General features: G+C 40.1%; 1 protein-coding gene across 2 annotated transcripts; it reads left to right on the top strand.

The window, feature by feature from the left end:
- Window positions 1–2,739: 2,739 nt before the first annotated feature.
- On the top strand, window positions 2,740–20,647 carry LOC141757575 (eosinophil peroxidase-like). 2 transcript variants are annotated; one of them, XM_074618148.1, is made up of 16 exons: window positions 2,740–2,794; window positions 3,133–3,198; window positions 3,330–3,417; window positions 3,584–3,759; window positions 4,078–4,210; window positions 4,398–4,524; window positions 4,617–4,823; window positions 4,913–5,270; window positions 5,765–5,925; window positions 6,040–6,298; window positions 6,400–6,570; window positions 6,654–6,891; window positions 6,992–7,200; window positions 7,367–7,395; window positions 7,613–7,708; window positions 8,645–9,586. In XM_074618148.1, the coding sequence occupies exons 2-16, from the start codon at window positions 3,135–3,137 to the stop codon at window positions 8,651–8,653; spliced, it is 2,325 nt and encodes a 774-aa protein (XP_074474249.1). In that variant the 5' UTR covers window positions 2,740–2,794; window positions 3,133–3,134; the 3' UTR covers window positions 8,654–9,586. The 2 variants fall into 2 exon arrangements, with proteins under 2 accessions (XP_074474249.1, XP_074474248.1); XM_074618147.1 differs by lacking the exons at window positions 2,740–2,794; window positions 3,133–3,198; window positions 3,330–3,417; ... (11 more) ...; window positions 7,613–7,708; window positions 8,645–9,586 and adding exons at window positions 13,716–13,881; window positions 14,178–14,243; window positions 14,375–14,462; ... (11 more) ...; window positions 18,702–18,761; window positions 19,704–20,647.
- Window positions 20,648–21,218: the final 571 nt, after the last annotated feature.

The following is a 21,218-nucleotide window of genomic DNA, read 5'->3' as shown; positions in this document are numbered from 1 at the left end:
GGCGTTTAGTTAAGCAAGACACTATGAAACTAAAAGGACACAGACCTCACACTCGGGTCAAATATAATGCAATGACTGTTGTTTATTTAATGGCATAAAAAGGCATGAATCTTTTTAATGCTTCGATAAGCCTGCCAGGTGTCGCACAAGATGACAAACCTGTTTAACAGAGAGTTGCCAATTGTAAGAACAAACACTTCTCAGCTATTCGTGCAAGCTGATCATGCGCATATTTGTTAACCTCAATAATGTTGGCTGTCTCCGTGGTGAGTGGCAGAGCTGATATTGTTTAGTACTATTTTGTATTTCATTACTTTGGGCAAATTGTATCTATGTTCATTAAGCCTTCGGTTTTATACATGAATGGACATAAGCACTTGCACTCCTTTTCTAACTTTTTATATGCATAAAAAAGGGTTTAATGAAAGTGATTTCAAAATTTGCGGATGTCAGTCTAATCAGAAATGGGATAAGATTTCCTGCATGTTGGAAACTCCTTTTAGCGTAATCCGTCTGGTGAAAGACGCCTTGAATTTATGGTCTCCAGTTAAAAGTACACTGCTTCCTTGTTATGCTCACAGTCAAAGTGAGGTGAGGTCTGTATTATACAACTTTATATACAAAGTCAGTGTTATCATCAATGGCATAAATGACTCATGCATTGTCTAAAAGAGCTGTACTTCCTGCACATGTGGGAATTACACTTCTCACCAACAGAACTGTGAGGTGTTGTCCAGCTCACTAATGGATCATCTACAAAACTGGTGTTTTCAATTTGAATCTATTATTGGTTATGGAATTATTGTTTCCTCTGACTGTGCAAAATCGTTGCTTGATTGTAAAAGCAGAATTTCTCAACAGCACTCACTAACCAACCCACTGGAGAAATATGATTTCTTGCCAAACCCTGAGGTTGACTACTAGTGTTTCAGCCATTGCTTATAATTTCTGCTTTTTTTTATACGTCCTTCAAAGAGGGAACTGGACGTGATTAGTGCAACTCTCCTGGGGATGTTGCAAACACATTGATGGGCAGAAAAGTGAACCCGTACTTTAACAAGCAGACAGCTCATTGAAATTGATGAGAAAACAATGATTTAAAATATTCTTTCTTCTGCATGAATTTGTTCCTTCACATATTAAAGTAAGAAAATAATCCCACTATCACTCTCTGATGCTCACTCACGATGTGCAAGAATTTTTTTTGTTTTTTATATGATGTCTGTGCAACCTTTTCCTCAACTTTTCAACAATTTCTACTGAAGCAAATGAAGCCATACGTGTTAAAATTATTCTTTAAATAATCTTAATGCAAAGAAGGGGGTAGTGTGCACATCCAGCCCCACAGCTTGGTGCAGGTACAGGACAAAAACAACAGGAGAGGTTGTCCACACTGAAATTTGCAATGCATTCCTGACTACGACCTTGTAGGTCAAAGGGTTGCATCAATACATTTTTCGGGGAGCGTACAAATTTATGTTTTTTCTTTTGATTTCAATAATGTTCACACCTGACTTGGTTGAAACGAAGGCCAAGGATCAGTGGGATGACGGATCAATTTGCAGGGAGTTTAGGATTCAAAACTCTCGACTCCTGAGTCACAACATGCAGTTGAAATAGTTAAATCAAACATCCAACAAGATCTTGTAGTCTGAGCTATGTGTTTGTCGACAGCTGTAATCTGTCATTAAATATCGGATGCTGTTTTTTCATATTATCAGTGACATTACTGTAAGCCAGGCTTTTCATGGCCGATTAACTTTTCTCAAACCTCTGTTCTTTGTTTTTTTATCAGTGAAAACTTTGCGTGACAACTTTGAAAACGCCTTTGTATCCACAGCAGCCATAGGGTTTCCCCACCCAAACACACACACACACACACACACACATACACACACACACACACACACACACACACACACACACACAAATACAATACACAAGGTAAACTTATGTTTGACTCTCTACCTTTCCTCATTCCACAACAATGTCTCACACATGCAACCTATTATTTATTTACCTGTTATTCTCTGGGGTTAACACCTTAAGTGTGCACCTCTTCCTCTTTTCAGATACTTTCTCAAGTGCATCAGTTTCTGTGTGGCAACACTGAAGGCCATCAGCCACAACATGGAACATCAGTAGACAAGTGAAAAAAAAAAAGAAAAGAAAACTGTCCAAATGTTGCAAATCTCTTTGCTGTTGGCTATCAATATAGAGTCAAATAAAGTAAAAGATTCATACAAAAATCCAGTGAGAAAAGACTGGATCCGGTTATGTCAAATAATATCATGAAAAAGGCCAGTATGATTTACACAAAGAAGAAGGTCAAGAAGTAGACAATAATATTTTCTAAAATTTGTCTGAAATAATCCTTAGACACCTCATTAACATTAAAATTATAATAGTGAATAAGAAAATTATTTATTCAAATAACTTCATACTGAAATACTAAAAAAACACCTACAATTACTGACAATGCTACCCGTAGTTTTATATAATGGCTTACTGTTACCACAATCACTCCCTACACTGCTACTTATTGTGTGCGTTTCTAAATGAGAACATCATACCTATTGGTTTGCCAGAAACAATTAGTGATAAGAATGAAGGATTTCCTTGAGCAGAGAGAGAAGGAAGAAGGAAGTGTTCCTTACTGACAGGTGATTCACCTGTACAACCCCAAGGGGCGGAGCCTCAGGGCCGTGCACTGAATATAAAGAAGGCGTCAATACTGCAAACTCCACATCTCCAAGAGCACCTGAAATCTTCACAATTATCTTTACAGAAACAGGTAACGAAATTTGTTTTGGGGGTTTGGATGCTTAGATATTTTTTTATAGTTATAAATGTTTTTACATTTTAAATTATATATTGAAAGTTTTTTATTTATTTATATATATATATATATATATATATATATACATACATTTGTTTTTTTCCTTAGATATTTATTTATATAGTTATATATATTTTTATTTTTTATATAATGATATATATACATTTGTTTTTTGGTTTGGATGCTTAGATATTTTACCATATGTTGCATGGTTCTGAAGACGTTTTTGTGCATGCCTTTTGCCAAATACAGTAAATTAATTTTTTATACTGACTTGTATTTATGTGTTTTAGAGATGATTTTCTCTGCCCTTCTTGTTCTGGGCGTCTGCCTGGTTCCTGCTCACTCCAAACCAACAGGTAGGCGACATCCTTCACTCTGTGGACACGTTTCTAATCCACACCTGAATTTGTCTGTGTTACATCACTGGTCGAGATTAAAATAATTTTGTCGTGATGAACAATTTGATGAGTGTGTTGTTACTTTGCAGGAGAACATCTGGACAGTTCTCTCCTTCAACACTGTTTTGAGGAGGCAAAGAAGCTCGTTGACGATGCGTACAAGTACTCCAGAGAAGAGTGAGTTCATTATTGCGGGTTATTTCATCTCACAGAGTGAAATAGAAGATTATCTTTCAAATTAATTCATCACAAATTTACATTGTTAGTTACAACTTACAGGAGCTGCAAAAAATACCACAATTCAGACTTCATTGTTCGACTGTGTGACTTTTTCCTTCTCCAGGAGTCTGAGACGAGTCCGCAAGGAGGTGGTGCGTCCTCACGATGCTCTCCGTCTTCTGAAGCAGCCTCGTGGTGACACACGCTCAGCCGTGAGATCTGCAGACTACATGGCACAAACCCTCCGTCTGCTGCAGGAGAGGGCGCATCATGTGCACAAACGCTCACTCAATGCAACAGGTCAGACATGCAGCAAACAAACAAACAAACACACACACACACACACACACACACACACACACACACACACACACACACAGTGCTCACATTGTTTTTCTGCCAACATTTCCTGGTCTTGGGTGAGGGTCTGAGGTTTACTGTTTTGTAATGTTGGGCATAGTGGAGCACTTCAAAGCTGTAATTAAGGACTAGACAATATGAAGTTGACAGGCATGCACACACACAAACACACAAACACACACACACACACACACATACACACACACAAAAACACACACACACAGGGTTAATCCATGAAATGTCTTTCACATTTTTCAGATTTGCTCTCTGAAGAGGATCTGATGAATCTTGCCAGAATAACTGGATGTGAGGCTCGAATCAGCCTTCCATCATGCCGCACCACACCAAACATTAACAAGTATCGGACAGCCACCAGCGTCTGCAACAACTTGTAAGAGAAACATTCAAGTGTGAAAAAATGCTGGTTCAAATCTCACTTAACACCATCTTGGACACAAAAAAAAAATAGATCAACTTTTTGACATTATAAAACTTCTAAGGCCGCAGAAGATGTGTTCACTTCCCTGAAAATTCTCAAGCAGCGTTTCCAAACATGGATGTCTTCTGTTTGCTTTTAGAAAGAACACTCGCCTTGGATCTTCAAACACCCCCTTCGCCCGCTTGCTGCCTGCCGAATATAACGACGGCATCTCCCAACCAAAAGGCTTCAACAACCAAACAATAAACAACTTCTTCCTCCCACTGGTACGACCTCGAAATCCCAGACACTTGATTAATATACATAAAGAAACATAAATGCTGATTTTAAAATGAAAACACTTCTACTCCACTCTCAGGTGCGTCAGGTGTCCAACAACATCCTAAGCACAACAGACGCAGGCGTGGTCAACGACAGAGAATTCACTCACATGGTGACCTTGTTTGGGCAGTGGAACGACCACGATCTCACCTTCACTCCCTTCTCCCCCAGCATCCGCTCCTTCAGCAATGGGATCAACTGTGACGACAGCTGTGAGAACACTGAGCCTTGCATCCCCATCCCGGTTGGTGTGAAAGCTCAAACCCACACATTGTGATGTTGTTTTAACAAAAATATTCTCTTCATAACCTTTGGTCTCTTTCCTACAAACAGATTCCTCCCGGCGACCCCCGCTCTCAGACAGAAGAGTGCATCCCTTCGTTCAGATCCGCCCCAGTTTGCGGAACGGGATACTCGGCCTACAATTTTGGAGGAGAAGCCAACAAGAGAGAGCAGATCAACGCCCTCACAGCCTTCCTGGATCTCGGCCAGGTGTATGGCTCTGAGGAGAAGCTTGCCCTGTTTCTTCGCGACCATCAGAGTGATGGCGGCCTGCTGCGCGTGAACACAGAGTTCAAAGACAACGGGCGTGAGCTGCTGCCATTCAACCCTCTCCCGGTGAACATGTGTGCCACTCGCGGAAGAGTCACCAACGACACAAACGCCAGAGAGGTGCCGTGTTTCATTGCAGGTTGGTCATCAATAAATAGTTAATTATTTATTAAATAACTAATTTTGGGTTGCCAGGTTGTGAAAATCCTTTATCCTGCTCTAGCTTCTAACCTGTTGTCTGTTTAAACTATCTGGTAACACTTTATTTTAAACCCCACTATTTGATATTTATAAGCAGCAATAAGTATAACTATAACTCTGATGACACTATAATGATGATGTACACACATGATGAATAAGAATATGATATAACAAAGTTGTAATAATGTCAAATATGTTCTCACAGGAGAAGATATAATTGTTGAGAAATACTGAAGAATAATAAACACTTAAAAATACACCACATAATAGTGTGTTATAAACCATTTATTCAATATATATTCTACTTATAAATGATTAATAGGGGGTTTAGTAGTTATTAGTTAGTGTAACCAGTTATCTTAATGAAAGAGCTGCCATCTAAAGAGGAAACGAACACTTCTGATCAGCTATTATGTACATTGTGTCCTTAAGGTGATGTCCGCGTGGACGAGAACATAGCTCTGACCTCCATTCACACACTGTTTATGCGTGAGCATAACCGTGTGGCTCGTGCCCTGAAGAGATTGAACCCACATTGGGACAGTGAGACACTCTACCAAGAGTCCCGCAAGATCTTGGGTGCTTACACACAGGTGGGTAAACCTGAGAGTCAGTCAGCATTCACGATTTATATTTTTACATCTTCAAAGCAGATGTCATACACTCCACTGTCTTTTACTCAAAATAGATCTGTCTCTCTCTCTCAGGTGATTGTGTTCAGGGACTATCTGCCTCACATTGTAGGTGACGTCGCAATGCGTACACAGCTCGGCCGTTACCCCGGCTACGACGCTAGCGTTGACCCCAGCATCTCCAACGTCTTTGCAACAGCAGCTTACCGCTTTGCCCACTTGGCCCTCCAGCCAGTCTTATCCCGTCTGGATGCAAACTACAGGGAGAACGCTAATTTCCCCAATGTCCCCTTGTTCAAGGCCTTCTTCGCCCCCTGGAGGATCATCTTTGAGGGTGAGTTGTACAGAGAGAAGGCTAGTAACTTATCAATCACTAGTAACTTATCAATCACTCTTCCTCAAACTGTCACCCTAACTTTTATTTGATCTCTCCAGGTGGCGTTGACTCTCTGCTCCGTGGTTTGGTCGGCCGTCCTGCTAAACTGAACACTCAGGATAACATGATGGTGGATGCTGTGAGGGAGAGGTTGTTCCAGTTTGTGATGCATCTGGCTTTGGACTTGGGCTCTCTCAACATGGCAAGGGGACGCGAGCACGGCTTGCCTGGTACATCCCTCACCCTGATTTTCAGCCTTTTCTAATATTTTGTTGTCATCCGCTCTTTGCTTACTTGTTGTTTACTCCTCTAGGCTACAACGCCTATCGCAAGTTGTGTGGCCTGTCTGAGCCCAGGAACCAGGCGGAGCTCGCTCTGGTCCTGAATAACGCAGACCTGGCCCGCAGGCTGCTGCAGCTCTACGGTACGGCCGACAACATCGACGTCTGGATGGGAGGCGTTGCAGAGCCGTTTGTCCGTGGCGGCCGTGTGGGGCCTCTGTTCGCCTGCCTCATTGCAACACAGTTCCAGAAGATCCGCCAGGGTGACAGGTGTGTGTGGATACATACAGTGATAATAACACAATCACAAAACAAATGCATTTCAAACACAATTTTTTGTTGATACTAATTTCTTGTTTGAAATAATCAGGCTGTGGTACGAGAACCCGGGCGTCTTCACCGCGGCTCAGAGAGCTGCTCTGTCCAGGGTCACCTTATCCAAGATCATCTGTGATAACACCGGCATCAAGTCTATCCCCACTGACGCCTTAAGCGTCATCTCAAACAGGAACCGGCTCGTCAATTGCAGAACCCTCCGAAGCTTGAACCTGTCATCCTGGAGGGAGAGACCCTGCAGAGGTGAAACAACACTGGACCAAACCTTTTGACCAGACTCTCAGATCCAAATTCAAAATAACTTGTCACCTAATGAATTGTTTCATTCTGTTTTTAACCTGGTGTGTTTATGTCTTCTCTAATCACTTGTGTAAAAATCTTTCTTCATATGTGGTGTTTGATCTTGCAGGCGCGGGCTGTAATGAAGTCGGAAACGAGGTCGGTTTTAACTTGTGGTAGTCATATTTTAAGAGCACAATGATGAATTCTTCTTAAAATGTTCACATTCAGATCATATAACACCTGTTCTCAACTTTTTGTCATCTTGGTGAAGGTTTTCCTAACTCCATTCAGAATTTACTAATACTAGCACATTTTGAAAAAATTCTTAAATTACGAGGATAAATGAATTTAACTTCTACATCTTGATATACAGACTGCAAGCGACCAGGCCGCCCAGGACGACCAGACCCCACCAGCCTCCCCGGCCCCCACGGCCCCCCCGGCCGCCCAGGGCCTCGAGGACAACGAGGTAATCTATTCATTTATTGTCTCTTCTTCCTTTTGTACATCGTATATAGTGCTGAAAGTCACAGATTGGTCAATTTTCATATTTATTTATTTATATTTATTTTCATATTTATCAAGACAACAACTTTACCCCACATATAAAACAAACAACCTCAGTGTCTTCATATCTGGTCAATTTAAATGAAGTATGTGAAATATAGATGAACATAAATATACATCCTATATACAGTTAATCTTCAAATACAGTTCATCTCTGTTGAGTACACCCATCTTTTATCCTAATTGAAACTTCCACAGTGCAATCAGGACCTTTAGATTCTGACCACTTTATTATCATGTCTTAGATGTGATTATTGTCCACCTTTCCTACATTCTCAAAAAAAATAACATTTTCATGATGATTTTATGAGAGATTTCTTTAACTGAACAATGCATTAGGGCTGCAACTAACAACTATTTTCATATAAAATAGTGAAAAATGTCCATCCCATGTCTTTAAATGTCTTGTCCTGTTTGTCCAAAACACAAAGATATTTGTATAAAACAGAGAAAAGCAGGAAATCTCCGTACTTGAGAGGCTGAAAACAGCATTTTCTACCATTTTTGGAAAAAAATTACTTCAACGATTAATCGATTATCAAAAAAGTTGGCGACTAACCGATTAGTCGACTGATCGCGACAGCTCTACAATGTATCATGTTATAGAAGATTATCATATATTTTGTATAAAAATGATCTTCAAAATAACTAGTAATTATATAATGGAGTAAAAAGTGCAATATTTCCATCTAAAATGTAGTGGATTTGTATCTCAAAAGTGTACTTAAGTAAAGAAATTGAATAAATGTGTAATTTTAACATCTAGATCATTCATATTGTAGCAGCAGATCAGTAGATTTAAAGCAAATATGTAATCTATACTTTTGTTCCTCTGCAGGTCCAGTAGGACCCCCAGGACCCCCTGGACCGCCAGCTTTCAACACAAATGCTACACAGCCACAATCTGCCTTTTCCGTCCGCCTGGGCGAGTACAACCCGTCCTCAGAAAAAATCATTCGTTTCCATCAAGTCATCTACAACAAACAGTACCATTACAGCACTAAGACGGGCCAGTTTACATGCTTCATCCCTGGTGTCTATCAGTTCAGCTTTCTCTGCACATCCTTCATCAGTGCCAAAAATGTGGACCTGAGGCGTAACGGTAAGCTGGTGCTGCCTGGGTTCAATATTTATCAGGGGGGTCACCACTTGTCATCAGGGGACACGGTACTCCAGCTGGAGGTGGGAGACAAAGTGTGGCTGGAGGCCAGCGATGGGACCACCGGCCTGAGCACCAGAAGCTACTTCTCAGGACACCTGCTCTACGTAGCGTGACATAAAAACCCACCAGGCTGAAGCACCACCCATAAATACACCAGTGGTCCGTTTGCTTCAGGTTTCATTACTGAGCCTCTCTGCACTGATCTTCCCTTTCCATTAATCACATCACATTTAATATCTATTATTAATAATTTACTTTTTTTCTCTTTTGGGCTGATGGAACAGACTAGAGCACAATGTACATGTTTTATAGTTTTTAAGAAAAATGAACTGAATTTGATGAATTGGATCGTTTTAGCCAGCTAATGAACGTGAAATTTATTGCGGCAAATCTGTTTAACTCTGTTACAGCATGCGATCTATTGGACCGAAAATTAGTCAGTAGCCAATTTTGATGTGGGATTTACCAGTATTATTATGAATATTTTGTGCACTGATGAAATTGAAGCATGCCTTCAAAATGTTGTTGTGCTTTTTCTATGAGGCCTGTTTCCCTGTATCTTTACCTGTTGTATTTTTCCATTCTTTAAATAAATCAAAGAAACTGAGCCATATTAAACGTTGTGTTCATGTGTTCATATTTCTGAGATATTAGGAGATATTTCATGGGCTCCTTGTGTGAATCACGTAAAGACAGAAGACTACCCAAAATGTAATTTACAGTTTTTCTCATTCGCTTTGTCTCAATTCTCGAGTGAGAATTATTTTTTTCAAAACAGTGAGCTCAAACCTCTGAACAATTAGTTTGTTGTTCACAACAGATTAGAATTTCTCATTCATTCAAGCAAATTGCGCTAGTTTTGGCACATGTGTGCAAAAGAGTCAGTACAATTGTCTACAATTGTCGACACTGCACATGTGTTATACCCAGACGTCTCAATGGTCTGGCTGATCGGAATCCTTAAAAAAATTCCTGTATCAGGATCGCCACCAAAATCTAGGGGATTGCTCATTGTGCCACACCCACCCCTCCAAAAAAAATCATTCAAATCCATCTCGGACTTTTGGAGTAATCCTGCTAACAGACAAACCAACAAACCAACGCCGGTGAAAACATATCCTCCTTCCTAGGCCTTCGGCCTTGGCGGAGGTAATGATCCATTCAATTATCAAAACCTGTCAGACCTACATGTATATTCCATAACTATCATGACATGGTGTTACTTACTGTGGGGAGGTACAATTAGTTGTTTTTTACTGAACTACAGCAGTTTTTTTCATCATTGCAGGGTATTTAATTGTTTTTTTTATTGGCATGGATGTCATTTTGTGACAAATTTTAGGTTAACTTTATCTTTACAGTACATGTAAAACATTGCTACACAAATACATTTACATTTTCGGAAATATGCTGATTGGCTTTCATGCGGAGAGTTAGATGAGATGATTGATAATACTCTCATGTCTGTTTGTTAAATATGAAACTACAGCTAGCAGCTTAGCTTAGCTTAGCACAAAAACAGGAAACAGCTAGCCTCTCTCCAATGATGACACACTGTGTGTTCCAATACCCATACTACCATACTATTTAGTATGTATTTAGTATATATTCAGAACCTCGTAAGTGGAAAGTTTCTGACAGCTCCGAGTTTACGAGTTGTGAAGTGTTTGTTGACGTTGTCAGAAATGGCGGAGGCCATGGAAGTTCATTTTTCGGTACATAATAAGTTAATATATTGTAATTTTAGTCATATATTGTTTTTCTTTGTAATTTTATAATATGTCTGAGGAAAATGTTGATAACGGCCTCATCTTTTTCCTCTGTCATTATACCTTTGCATTTCCTGCATCATGTTACCCTCTTGCTAGCTTGCTAAATTGTTAGCCTCTGTGGCTTCTAGACGCAGACAGTAACGTGAATGTTACCGTTGAAAGCTGCACAATGTCTGACAAGACAGAGCTACACAAGTTGAGTTTGAGTTGTCCTAAAATGGCCACTGAGCAGAGTATTTAAAGGAACTGTATGTAAGTTTTTACACGTATAAACGTTTATTAATCATTTTTATTGCCAAGGTGTGAAGAGGTTAGGCTAAACGCAACCTTTCTTGCCGACATGGTCTGAGAATAACAAAGCTGTTTCCAATTTTCTTCCATCCTTCTTACAGTTTTCTTATGTGTAGTGAGTGGTACAGCCTCAAATGGTTGCAGACTGATTGTAGTCTTTTTATGTTGTGAATAATGATAAACAAATATTTCTCCTAGGACTGTGTGAAACATAGAATGCTCACTTAAAAAAAGGCTTTCTATTATCATGCTTGTTTCCAAACCTAACATATCACATCATGATATAGTTTAAAAGTCTGTGCCTTCTAGACGGCGACAGTAACGTTAATATTGCCAATGCTTCGCAGCGGTGTTCTCACGACCTAACCACTTGAGCGCCAAGCATATTGTGTACACGACTTCCCATGTCGTAAACACAAGCTCACGAGTTTCATTGGAAGGCACCATATGTCCCAATACTTAGTATGTCAAATGCAGTATGCCAAAAGTACCAGGATGTCCTACTACACCCGGTCATATTTTGCAGTATGCAGGCCAGCATGCTTCTCGGCTATTCTGACCCACAATTCTCTGCGCAGGGGATATATGAGCAAGAGGGTCAAAGTTCAAAGGATCAATGTTATGATGAAGTAGTATGTCCCAAATTGTATGCATACTGATGCAACAGTACATACTTTGTAAGGGCAGCTGCAGTATGTGCTAAAAGTAAAAAGAAAAAGTACGTGATTTGGAACATAGCAATAATCTCCCTACCAGCACCTGTAATGCTCACTACTAAATAAAAACCTCACCAGTAAACTGTGAGCCGTTTTTACAGGTACAGGACAAAAACAATTGGAGAAGTTGTCCACACTGAAATTTGTACTCACTAACCAACCCACTGGAGAAATATGATTTCTTGCCAAACCCTGAGGTTGACTAACAATGCTTCAGCCATTGCTGTTAATTTCTGCTTTTTTTTTGTATACGTCCTTCAAAGAGGGAACTGGACGTGATTAGTGCAACTCTCCTGGGGATGTTGCAAACACATTGATGGGCAGAAAAGTGAACCCGTACTTTAACAAGCAGACAGCTCATTGAAATTGATGAGAAAACAATGATTTAAAATATTCTTTCTTCTGCATGAATTTGTTCCTTCACATATTAAAGTAAGAAAATAATCCCACTATCACTCTCTGATGCTCACTCACGATGTGCAAGAACATTTTTTTTTGTTTTTGTATGATGTCTGTGCAACCTTTTCCTCCACTTTTAAACAATTTCTACTGAAGCAAATGAAGCCATACGTGTTAAAATTATTCTTTAAATAATCTTAATGCAAAGAAGGGGGTAGTGTGCACATCCAGCCCCACAGCTGGGTGCAGGTACAGGACAAAAACAACAGGAGAGGTTGTCCAAACTGAAATTTTCAATGTATTCCTGACTACGACCTTGTAGGTCAAAGCGTTGCATCAATACATTTTTCAGGGAGCCTACAAATTTATGTTTTTTCTTTTGATTTCAATAATGTTCACACCTGACTTGGTTGAAACGAAGGCCAAGGATCAGTGGGATGACGGATCAATTTGCAGGGAGTTTAGGATTCAAATCTCTCGACTCCTGAGTCACAACATGCAGTCGGAATAATTAAATCCAACATCCAACAAGATCTTGTAGTCTGAGCTATGTGTTTGTCGACAGCTGTAATCTGTCATTAAATATCGGATGCTGTTTTTTTTATATAGACAATTAGAATTTTCAAGGTCTTCTAGTGTGTTTTGGGCTCAGATAGTACATTATGTAATAAAGCCTCTTATTCATATTATCAGTGACATTACTGTAAGCCAGGCTTTTCGCGGCCGATGAACTTTTCTCAAACCTCTGTTCTTTGTTTTGTTATCAGTGAAAATTTTGCGTGACAACTTTGAAAACGCCTTTGTATCCACAGCAGCCATAGGGCTCCCCAACCAAACACACACACACACACACACAAACACATATAATATACAAGGTAAACTTATGTTTGACTCTACTTTTCCTCATTCCACAACAATGTCTCACACATGCAACCTATTATGTATTTACCTGTTATTCTCTGGGGTTAACACCTTCAGTTGATACTGCTGCACTGTACCTCAACCTGCCAAAAAAAAAAGTAATTCAGAGGCTAAAGATGGATAAGTGTGCACCCCTTCCTCTTTTCAGATACTTTCTCAAGTGCATCAGTTTCTGTGTGGCAACACTGAAGGCCAACAGCCACAACATGGCAACATCAGTAAACAAGTGAAAAAAAAAAAAGAAAACTATCCAAATGTTGCAAATCTCTTTGCTGTTGGCTATCAATATAGAGTCAAATGAGGTAAAAGATTCATACAATAATCCAGTGAGAAAAAAGACTTGATCTGGTTATGTCAAATACTATCATGAAAAAGGAGAAGAAGGTCAAAAAATAGACAAAAATATTTTCTAAAATTTGTCTGAATTAATCCTTAGACACCTCATTAACATTAAAATTATGATAGTGAATAAGAAAATGATTTATTCAAATAACTTCATACTGAAATACTAAAAAAACACCTACAATTACTGACAATGCTACCCGTAGTTTTATATAATGGCTTACTGTTACCACAATCACTCCCTACACTGCTACTTATTGTGTGCGTTTCTAAATGAGAACATCATACCTATTGGTTTGCCAGAAACAATTAGTGATAAGAATGAAGGATTTCGTTGAGCAGAGAGTGAGAAGGAAGAAGGAACCTGTACAACCCCAGGGGGCGGGGCCTCAGGGCCGCGCACTGAATATAAAGAAGGCGACACCACTGCAAACTGCACCTGAAATCTTCACAATTATCTTCACAGAAACAGGTAACGAGATTTGTTTTTTTGGTTTGGATGCTTAGATATTTTTTAATAGTTATACATTTTTTTTATATTTTAAATAGTTATATATATATATATATATATATATATATATATATATATATATATATATATACACATTTGTTTTTTGCTTAGATATTTCTTTATATAGTTATTTATATATATTTTTATATTTTATATAATGATATATACATTTGTTTTTTGGTTTAGATGCTTAGATATTTTTAATGTCTACGGTTCTGAATTTATTTTTTATACTGACTTGTATTTATGTGTTTTAGAGATGATTTTCTCTGCCCTTCTTGTTCTGGGCGTCTGCCTGGTTCCTGCTCTCTCCAAACAAACAGGTAGGCGACATCCTTCACTCTGTGGACACGTTTCTAATCCACACCTGAATTTGTCTATGTTACATCACTGGTCGAGATTAAAATAATTTTGTCGTGATGAACAATTTGATGAGTGTGTTGTTACTTTGCAGGAGAACATCTGGATAGTTCTCTCCTTCAACAATGTTTTGAGGAGGCAAAGAAGCTCGTTGACGATGCGTACAAGTACTCCAGAGAAGAGTGAGTTCATCATTGCGGTTATTTAATCTCACAGAGTGAAATAGAAGATTATCTTTCAAATTAATTCATCATAAATTTACACTGTTAGTTACAATTTACAGAGACTGCAAAAAATAACACAATTCAGACTTCATTGTTCGACTGTGTGACTTTTTCCTTCTCCAGGAGTCTGAGACGAGTCCGCAAGGAGGTGGTGAGTCCTCACGATACTCTCCGTCTTGTGAAGCAGCCTCGTGGTGACACACGCTCAGCCGTGAGATCTGCAGACTACATGGCACAAACCCTCCGTCTGCTGCAGGAGAGGGCGCATCATGTGCACAAACGCTCACTCAATGCAACAGGTCAGACATGCAGCAAACAAACAAACACACACACACACACACACACACACAGTGCTCACATTGTTTTTCTGACAACATTTCCGTTGTAATTAAGGACTAGACAATATGAAGTTGACACACACACACACACAAACACACACACACGGTTAATCCATGAAATGTCTTTCACATTTTTCAGATTTGCTCTCTGAAGAGGATCTGATGAATCTTGCCAGAATAACTGGATGTGAGGCTCGAATCAGCCTTCCATCATGCCGCACCACACCAAACATTAACGAGTATCGGACAGCCACCAGCGTCTGCAACAACTTGTAAGACAAAACATTCAAGTGTGATAAAATGCTGGTTCAAATCTCACTTAACACCATCTTGGACATAAAAAACATAGATCAACTTTTTGACATTATAAAATGTCTTCATTAACTACTTTGTTTACCTATTTTGGCTCCAGAATATCAGTTTCCCACATACATGTAGGTAAAAAGCAATTGTGTGCTTTCTCTCCAAAAAGCAAAATGTGTTGAATTAATGGAAACTGGTCAGTTCTGTGAGTTTGAGTGTCGATTACATTCAGCGGAAATGTTTGTGAAATACACTTGAAACTTCTTAGCAGAAGATGTGTTCACTTCCCTGAAAATTCTCAAGCAGCGTTTCCAAACATGGACATCTTCTGTTTGCTTTTAGAAAGAACACTCGCCTTGGATCTTCAAACACCCCCTTCGCCCGCTTGCTGCCTGCCGAATATAACGACGGCATCTCCCAACCAAAAGGCTTCGACAACCAAACAATAAACAACTTCTTCCTCCCAATGGTACGACCTCGAAATCCCAGACACTTGATTAATATACATAAAGAAACATAAATGCTGATTTTAAAATTAAAACATTTCTACTCCACTCTCAGGTGCGTCAGGTGTCCAACAACATCCTAAGCACAACAGACGCAGGCGTGGTCAGCGACAGAGAATTCTCTCACATGGTGACCTTGTTTGGGCAGTGGAACGACCACGATCTCACCTTCACTCCCTTCTCCCCCAGCATCCGCTCCTTCAGCAATGGGATCGACTGTGACGACAGCTGTGAGAACACTGACCCTTGCATCCCCATCCCGGTTGGTGTGAAAGCTCAAACCCACACATTGTGATGTTGTTTTAACAAAAATGTTCTCTTCATAACCTTTGGTCTCTTTCCTACAAACAGATTCCTCCCGGCGACCCCCGCTCTCAGACAGAAGAGTGCATCCCTGCGTTCAGATCCGCTCCTGTTTGCGGAACGGGATACTCTGCCTACAATTTTGGAGGAGAAGCCAACAAGAGAGAGCAGATCAACACCCTCACAGCCTTCCTGGATCTCGGCCAGGTGTATGGCTCTGAGGAGAAGCTTGCCCTGTTTCTTCGCGACAACCAGAGTGATAGCGGCCTGCTGCGCGTGAACACAGAGTTCAAAGACAACGGGCGTGAGCTGCTGCCATTCCACCCTCTCATGGTGAACATGTGTGCCACTCGCGGAAGAGTCACCAACGACACAAACGCCAGAGAGGTGCCGTGTTTCATTGCAGGTTGGTCATCAATAAATAGTTAATTATTTATTAAATAACTAATTTTGGGTTGCCAGGTTGTGAAAATCCTTTATCCTGCTCTAGCTTCTAACCTGCTGTCTGTTTAAACTATCTGGTAACACTTTATTTTAAACCCCACTATTTGATATTTATAAGCAGCAATAAGTATAACTATAACTCTGATGACACTATAATGATGATGTACACACATGATGAATAAGAATATGATATAACAAAGTTGTAATAATGTCAAATATGTTCTCACAGGAGAAGATATAATTGTTGAGAAATACTGTAGAATAATAAACACTTAAAAATACACCACATAATAGTGTGTTATAAACCATTTATTCAATATATATTCTACTTATAAATGATTAATAGGGGGTTTAGTAGTTATTAGTTAGTGTAACCAGTTATCTTAATGAAAGAGCTGCCATCTAAAGAGGAAACGAACACTTCTGATCAGCTATTATGTACATTGTGTCCTTAAGGTGATGTCCGCGTGGACGAGAACATAGCTCTGACCTCCATTCACACACTGTTTATGCGTGAGCATAACCGTGTGGCTCGTGCCCTGAAGAGATTGAACCCACAGTGGGACAGTGAGACACTCTACCAAGAGTCCCGCAAGATCTTGGGTGCTTACACACAGGTGGGTAAACCTGAGAGTCAGTCAGCATTCACGATTATATTTTTACATCTCCAAAGCAGATGTCATACACTCCACTGTCTTTTACTCAAAATAGATCTCTGTCTCTCTCTCTCAGGTGTTTGTGTTCAGGGACTATCTGCCTCACATTGTAGGTAACGTCGCAATGCGTACACAGCTCGGCCGTTACCCCGGCTACGACGCTAGCGTTGATCCCAGCATCTCCAACGTCTTTGCAACAGCAGCTTACCGCTTTGCCCACTTGGCCATACAGCCGGTCTTATCCCGTCTGGATGCAAACTACAGGGAGAACGCTAATTTCCCCAGTGTCCCCTTGTTCAAAGCCTTCTTCACCCCCTGGAGGATCGTCTTTGAGGGTGAGTTGTACAGAGAGAAGGCTAGTAACTTATCAATCACTAGTAACTTATCAATCACTCTTCTTCAAACATCACCCTAACTTTTATTTGATCTCTCCAGGTGGCATTGACTCTCTGCTCCGTGGTTTGGTCGGCCGTCCTGCTAAACTGAACACTCAGGATAACATGATGGTGGATGCTCTGAGGGAGAGGTTGTTCCAGTTTGTGATGCATCTGGCTTTGGACTTGGGCTCTCTGAACATGGAGAGGGGACGCGACCACGGCTTGCCTGGTACATCCCTCACCCTGATTTTCAGCCTTTTCTAATATTTTGTTGTCATCCGCTCTTTGCTTACTTGTTGTTTACTCCTCTAGGCTACAACGCCTATCGCAAGTTGTGTGGCCTGTCTGAGCCCAGGAACCAGGCGGAGCTCGCTCGGGTCCTGAATAACGCAGACCTGGCCCGCAGGCTGCTGCAGCTCTACGGTACGGCCGACAACATCGACGTCTGGATGGGAGGCGTTGCAGAGCCGTTTGTCCGTGGCGGCCGTGTGGGGCCTCTGTTCGCCTGCCTCATTGCAACACAGTTCCAGAAGATCCGCCAGGGTGACAGGTGTGTGTGGATACATACAGTGATAATAACACAATCACAAAACAAATGCATTTCAAACACAATCTTTGTTGATACTAATTTCTTGTTTGAAATAATCAGGCTGTGGTACGAGAACCCGGGCGTCTTCACCGCGGCTCAGAGAGCTGCTCTGTCCAGGGTCACCTTATCCACGATCATCTGTGATAACACCGGCATCAGGACTATCCCCCGTGAGGCCTTCAGCCTCATCTCAAACAGGAACCGGCTCGTCAGATGCAGAACCCTCCGAAGCTTGAACCTGTCATCCTGGAGGGAGAGACCCTGCAGAGGTAAAACAACACTGGACCAAACTCTTTGACCAGACTCTCAGATTCAAATTCAAAATAACTTGTCACCTAATGAATTGTTTCATTCTGTTTTTAACCTGGTGTGTTTATGTCTTCTCTAATCACTTGTGTAAAAATCGTTCTTCATATGTGGTGTTTGATCTTGCAGGCGCAAGCTGTAATGAAGTCGGAAACGAGGTCGGTTTTAACTTGTGGTAGTCATATTTTAAGAGCACAATGATGAATACTTCTTAAAATGTTCACATTCAGATCATATAACACCTGTTCTCAACTTTTTGTCATCTTGGTGAAGGTTTTCCTAACTCCATTCAGAATTTACTAATACTAGCACATTTTGAAAAAATCCGTAAATTATGAGGATAAATGAATTTAACTTCTACATCTTGATATACAGACTGCGAGCGACCAGGCCGCCGAGGCGCCCCCAGGCCCCAAGGGCCTCCAGGACAACGAGGTAATCTATTCAGTTATTGTCTCTTCTTCCTTTTGTACATCGTATATAGTGCTGGAAGTCACAGATTGTTCAATTTTCATATTTATGTATTTATATTTATTTTCATATTTATCAAGACAACAACTTTACCCCACATATAAAACAAACAACCTCAGTGTCTTCATATCTGGTCAATTTAAATGAAGTATGTGAAATATAGATGAACATAAATATACATCCTATATACAGTTAATCTTCAAATACAGTTCATCTCTGTTGAGTACACCCATCTTTTATCCTAATTGAAACTTCCACAGTGCAATCAGGGCCTTTAGATTCTGACCACTTTATTATCATGTCTTAGATGTGATTATTGTCCACCTTTACTACATTCTCAAAAAAAAAAAAAAATGATGATTTTATGAGAGATTTCTTTAACTGAACAATGCATTAGGGCTGCAACTAACAACTATTTTCATATAAAATGTCATAAAATAGTGAAAAATGTCCATCACATGTCTTTAAATGTCTTGTCCTGTTTGTCCAAAACACAAAGATATTTGTATAAAACAGAGAAAAGCAGGAAATCTCCGTACTTGAGAGGCTGAAAACAGCATTTTCTACCATTTTTGGAAAAAAATTACTTCAACGATTAATCGATTATCAAAAAAGTTGGCGACTAACCGATTAGTCGACTGATCGCGACAGCTCTACAATGTATCATGTTATAGAAGATTATCATATATTTTGTATAAAAATGATCTTCAAAATAACTAGTAATTATATAATGGAGTAAAAAGTGCAATATTTCCATCTAAAATGTAGTGGAGTAGTATCTCAAAAGTGTACTTAAGTAAAGAAATTGAATAAATGTGTAATTTTAACATCTAGATCATTCATATTGTAGCAGCAGATCAGTAGATTTAAAGCAAATATGTAATCTATACTTTTGTTCCTCTGCAGGTCCAGTAGGACCCCCAGGACCCCCTAGACCGCCAGCTTTCAACACCAATGCTACACAGCCACAATCTGCCTTTTCCGTCCGCCTGGGCGAGTACAACCCGTCCTCAGAAAAAATCATTCGTTTCCATCAAGTCATCTACAACAAACAGTACCATCACAGCACTAAGACGGGCCTGTTTACATGCTTCATCCCTGGTGTCTATCAGTTCAGCTTTCTCTGCACGTCCTTCATCAGTGCCAAAAATGTGGACCTGAGGCGTAACGGTAAGCTGGTGCTGCCTGGGTTCAATATTTATCAGGGGGGTCACCACTTGTCATCAGGGGACACGGTACTCCAGCTGGAGGTGGGAGACAAAGTGTGGCTGGAGGCCAGCGATGGGACCACCGGCCTGAGCACCAGAAGCTACTTCTCAGGACACCTGCTCTACGTAGCGTGACATAAAAAAACACCAGGCTGAAGCACCACCCATAAATACACCAGTGGTCCGTTTGCTTCAGGTTTCATTACTGAGCCTCTCTGCACTGATCTTCCCTTTCCATTAATCACATCACATTTAATATCTATTATTAATAATTTACTTTTTTTCTCTTTTGGGCTGATGGAACAGACTAGAGCACAATGTACATGTTTTATAGTTTTTAAGAAAAATGAACTGAATTTGATGAATTGGATCGTTTTAGCCAGCTAATGAACGTGAAGTTTATTGCGGCAAATCTGTTTAACTCTGTTACAGCATGCGATCTATTGGACCGAAAATTAGTCAGTAGCCAATTTTGATGTGGGATTTACCAGTATTATTATGAATATTTTGTGCACTGATGAAATTGAAGCATGCCTTCAAAATGTTGTGTTGTGCTTTTTCTATGAGGCCTGTTTCCCTGTATCTTTACCTGTTGTATTTTTCCATTCTTTAAATAAATCAAAGAAACTGAGCCATATTAAATGTTGTGTTCATGTGTTCATATTTCTGAGATATTAGGAGATATTTCATGGGCTCCTTGTGTGAATCACGTAAAGACAGAAGACTACCCAAAATGTAATTTACAGTTTTTCTCATTCGCTTTGGCTCAATTCTCGAGTGAGAATTATTTTTTTCAAAACAGTGAGCTCAAACCTCTGAACAATTAGTTTGTTGTTCACAACAGATTAGAATTTCTCATTCATTCAAGCAAATTGCGCTAGTTTTGGCACATGTGTGCAAAAGAGTCAGTACAATTGTCTACAATTTGCACAATAACCACTTGCACATGGCTGCTGATCAAAACCGATGATTTGACTCAGTGAGATTGTCATCCTCTTCACAACTAAATATTCTTTCATCGTTTGAACCATCACATGTAAAACTAGAATGGCACTCGGAGAGCGCAGACCTCCGCCAAGGTGCCTGAGTACGATTGCCCCCCCCCCCCCTCTCCGTTCAGCTTGCACCATCATCCACGTGTATTTTTGATAATGTTGAGATCAGCTGTACGTAATTTCACCGAGCTTAATGTGAAAAAAAACAGAATCTACAC

Source organism: Sebastes fasciatus, chromosome 19 (assembly GCF_043250625.1).
Source record: "Sebastes fasciatus isolate fSebFas1 chromosome 19, fSebFas1.pri, whole genome shotgun sequence".
Lineage (NCBI taxonomy): Eukaryota > Metazoa > Chordata > Actinopteri > Perciformes > Sebastidae > Sebastes > Sebastes fasciatus.
Note: the sequence above shows the minus strand (reverse complement) of the source record. Positions and strands in the feature narration are given on the sequence as shown.

Excerpts from the sequence above, each read along its gene's own strand:
- LOC141757575 (XM_074618147.1), top strand. The coding sequence starts at position 13,731 with ATGAAGGATTTCGTTGAGCAGAGAGTGAGAAGGAAGAAGGAACCTGTA. Across the intron at positions 14,244-14,374 it reads TGCTCTCTCCAAACAAACAG|GAGAACATCTGGATAGTTCT; the intron begins GTAGGCGACATC and ends GTTACTTTGCAG. Across the intron at positions 14,463-14,627 it reads TACAAGTACTCCAGAGAAGA|GAGTCTGAGACGAGTCCGCA; the intron begins GTGAGTTCATCA and ends TTCCTTCTCCAG.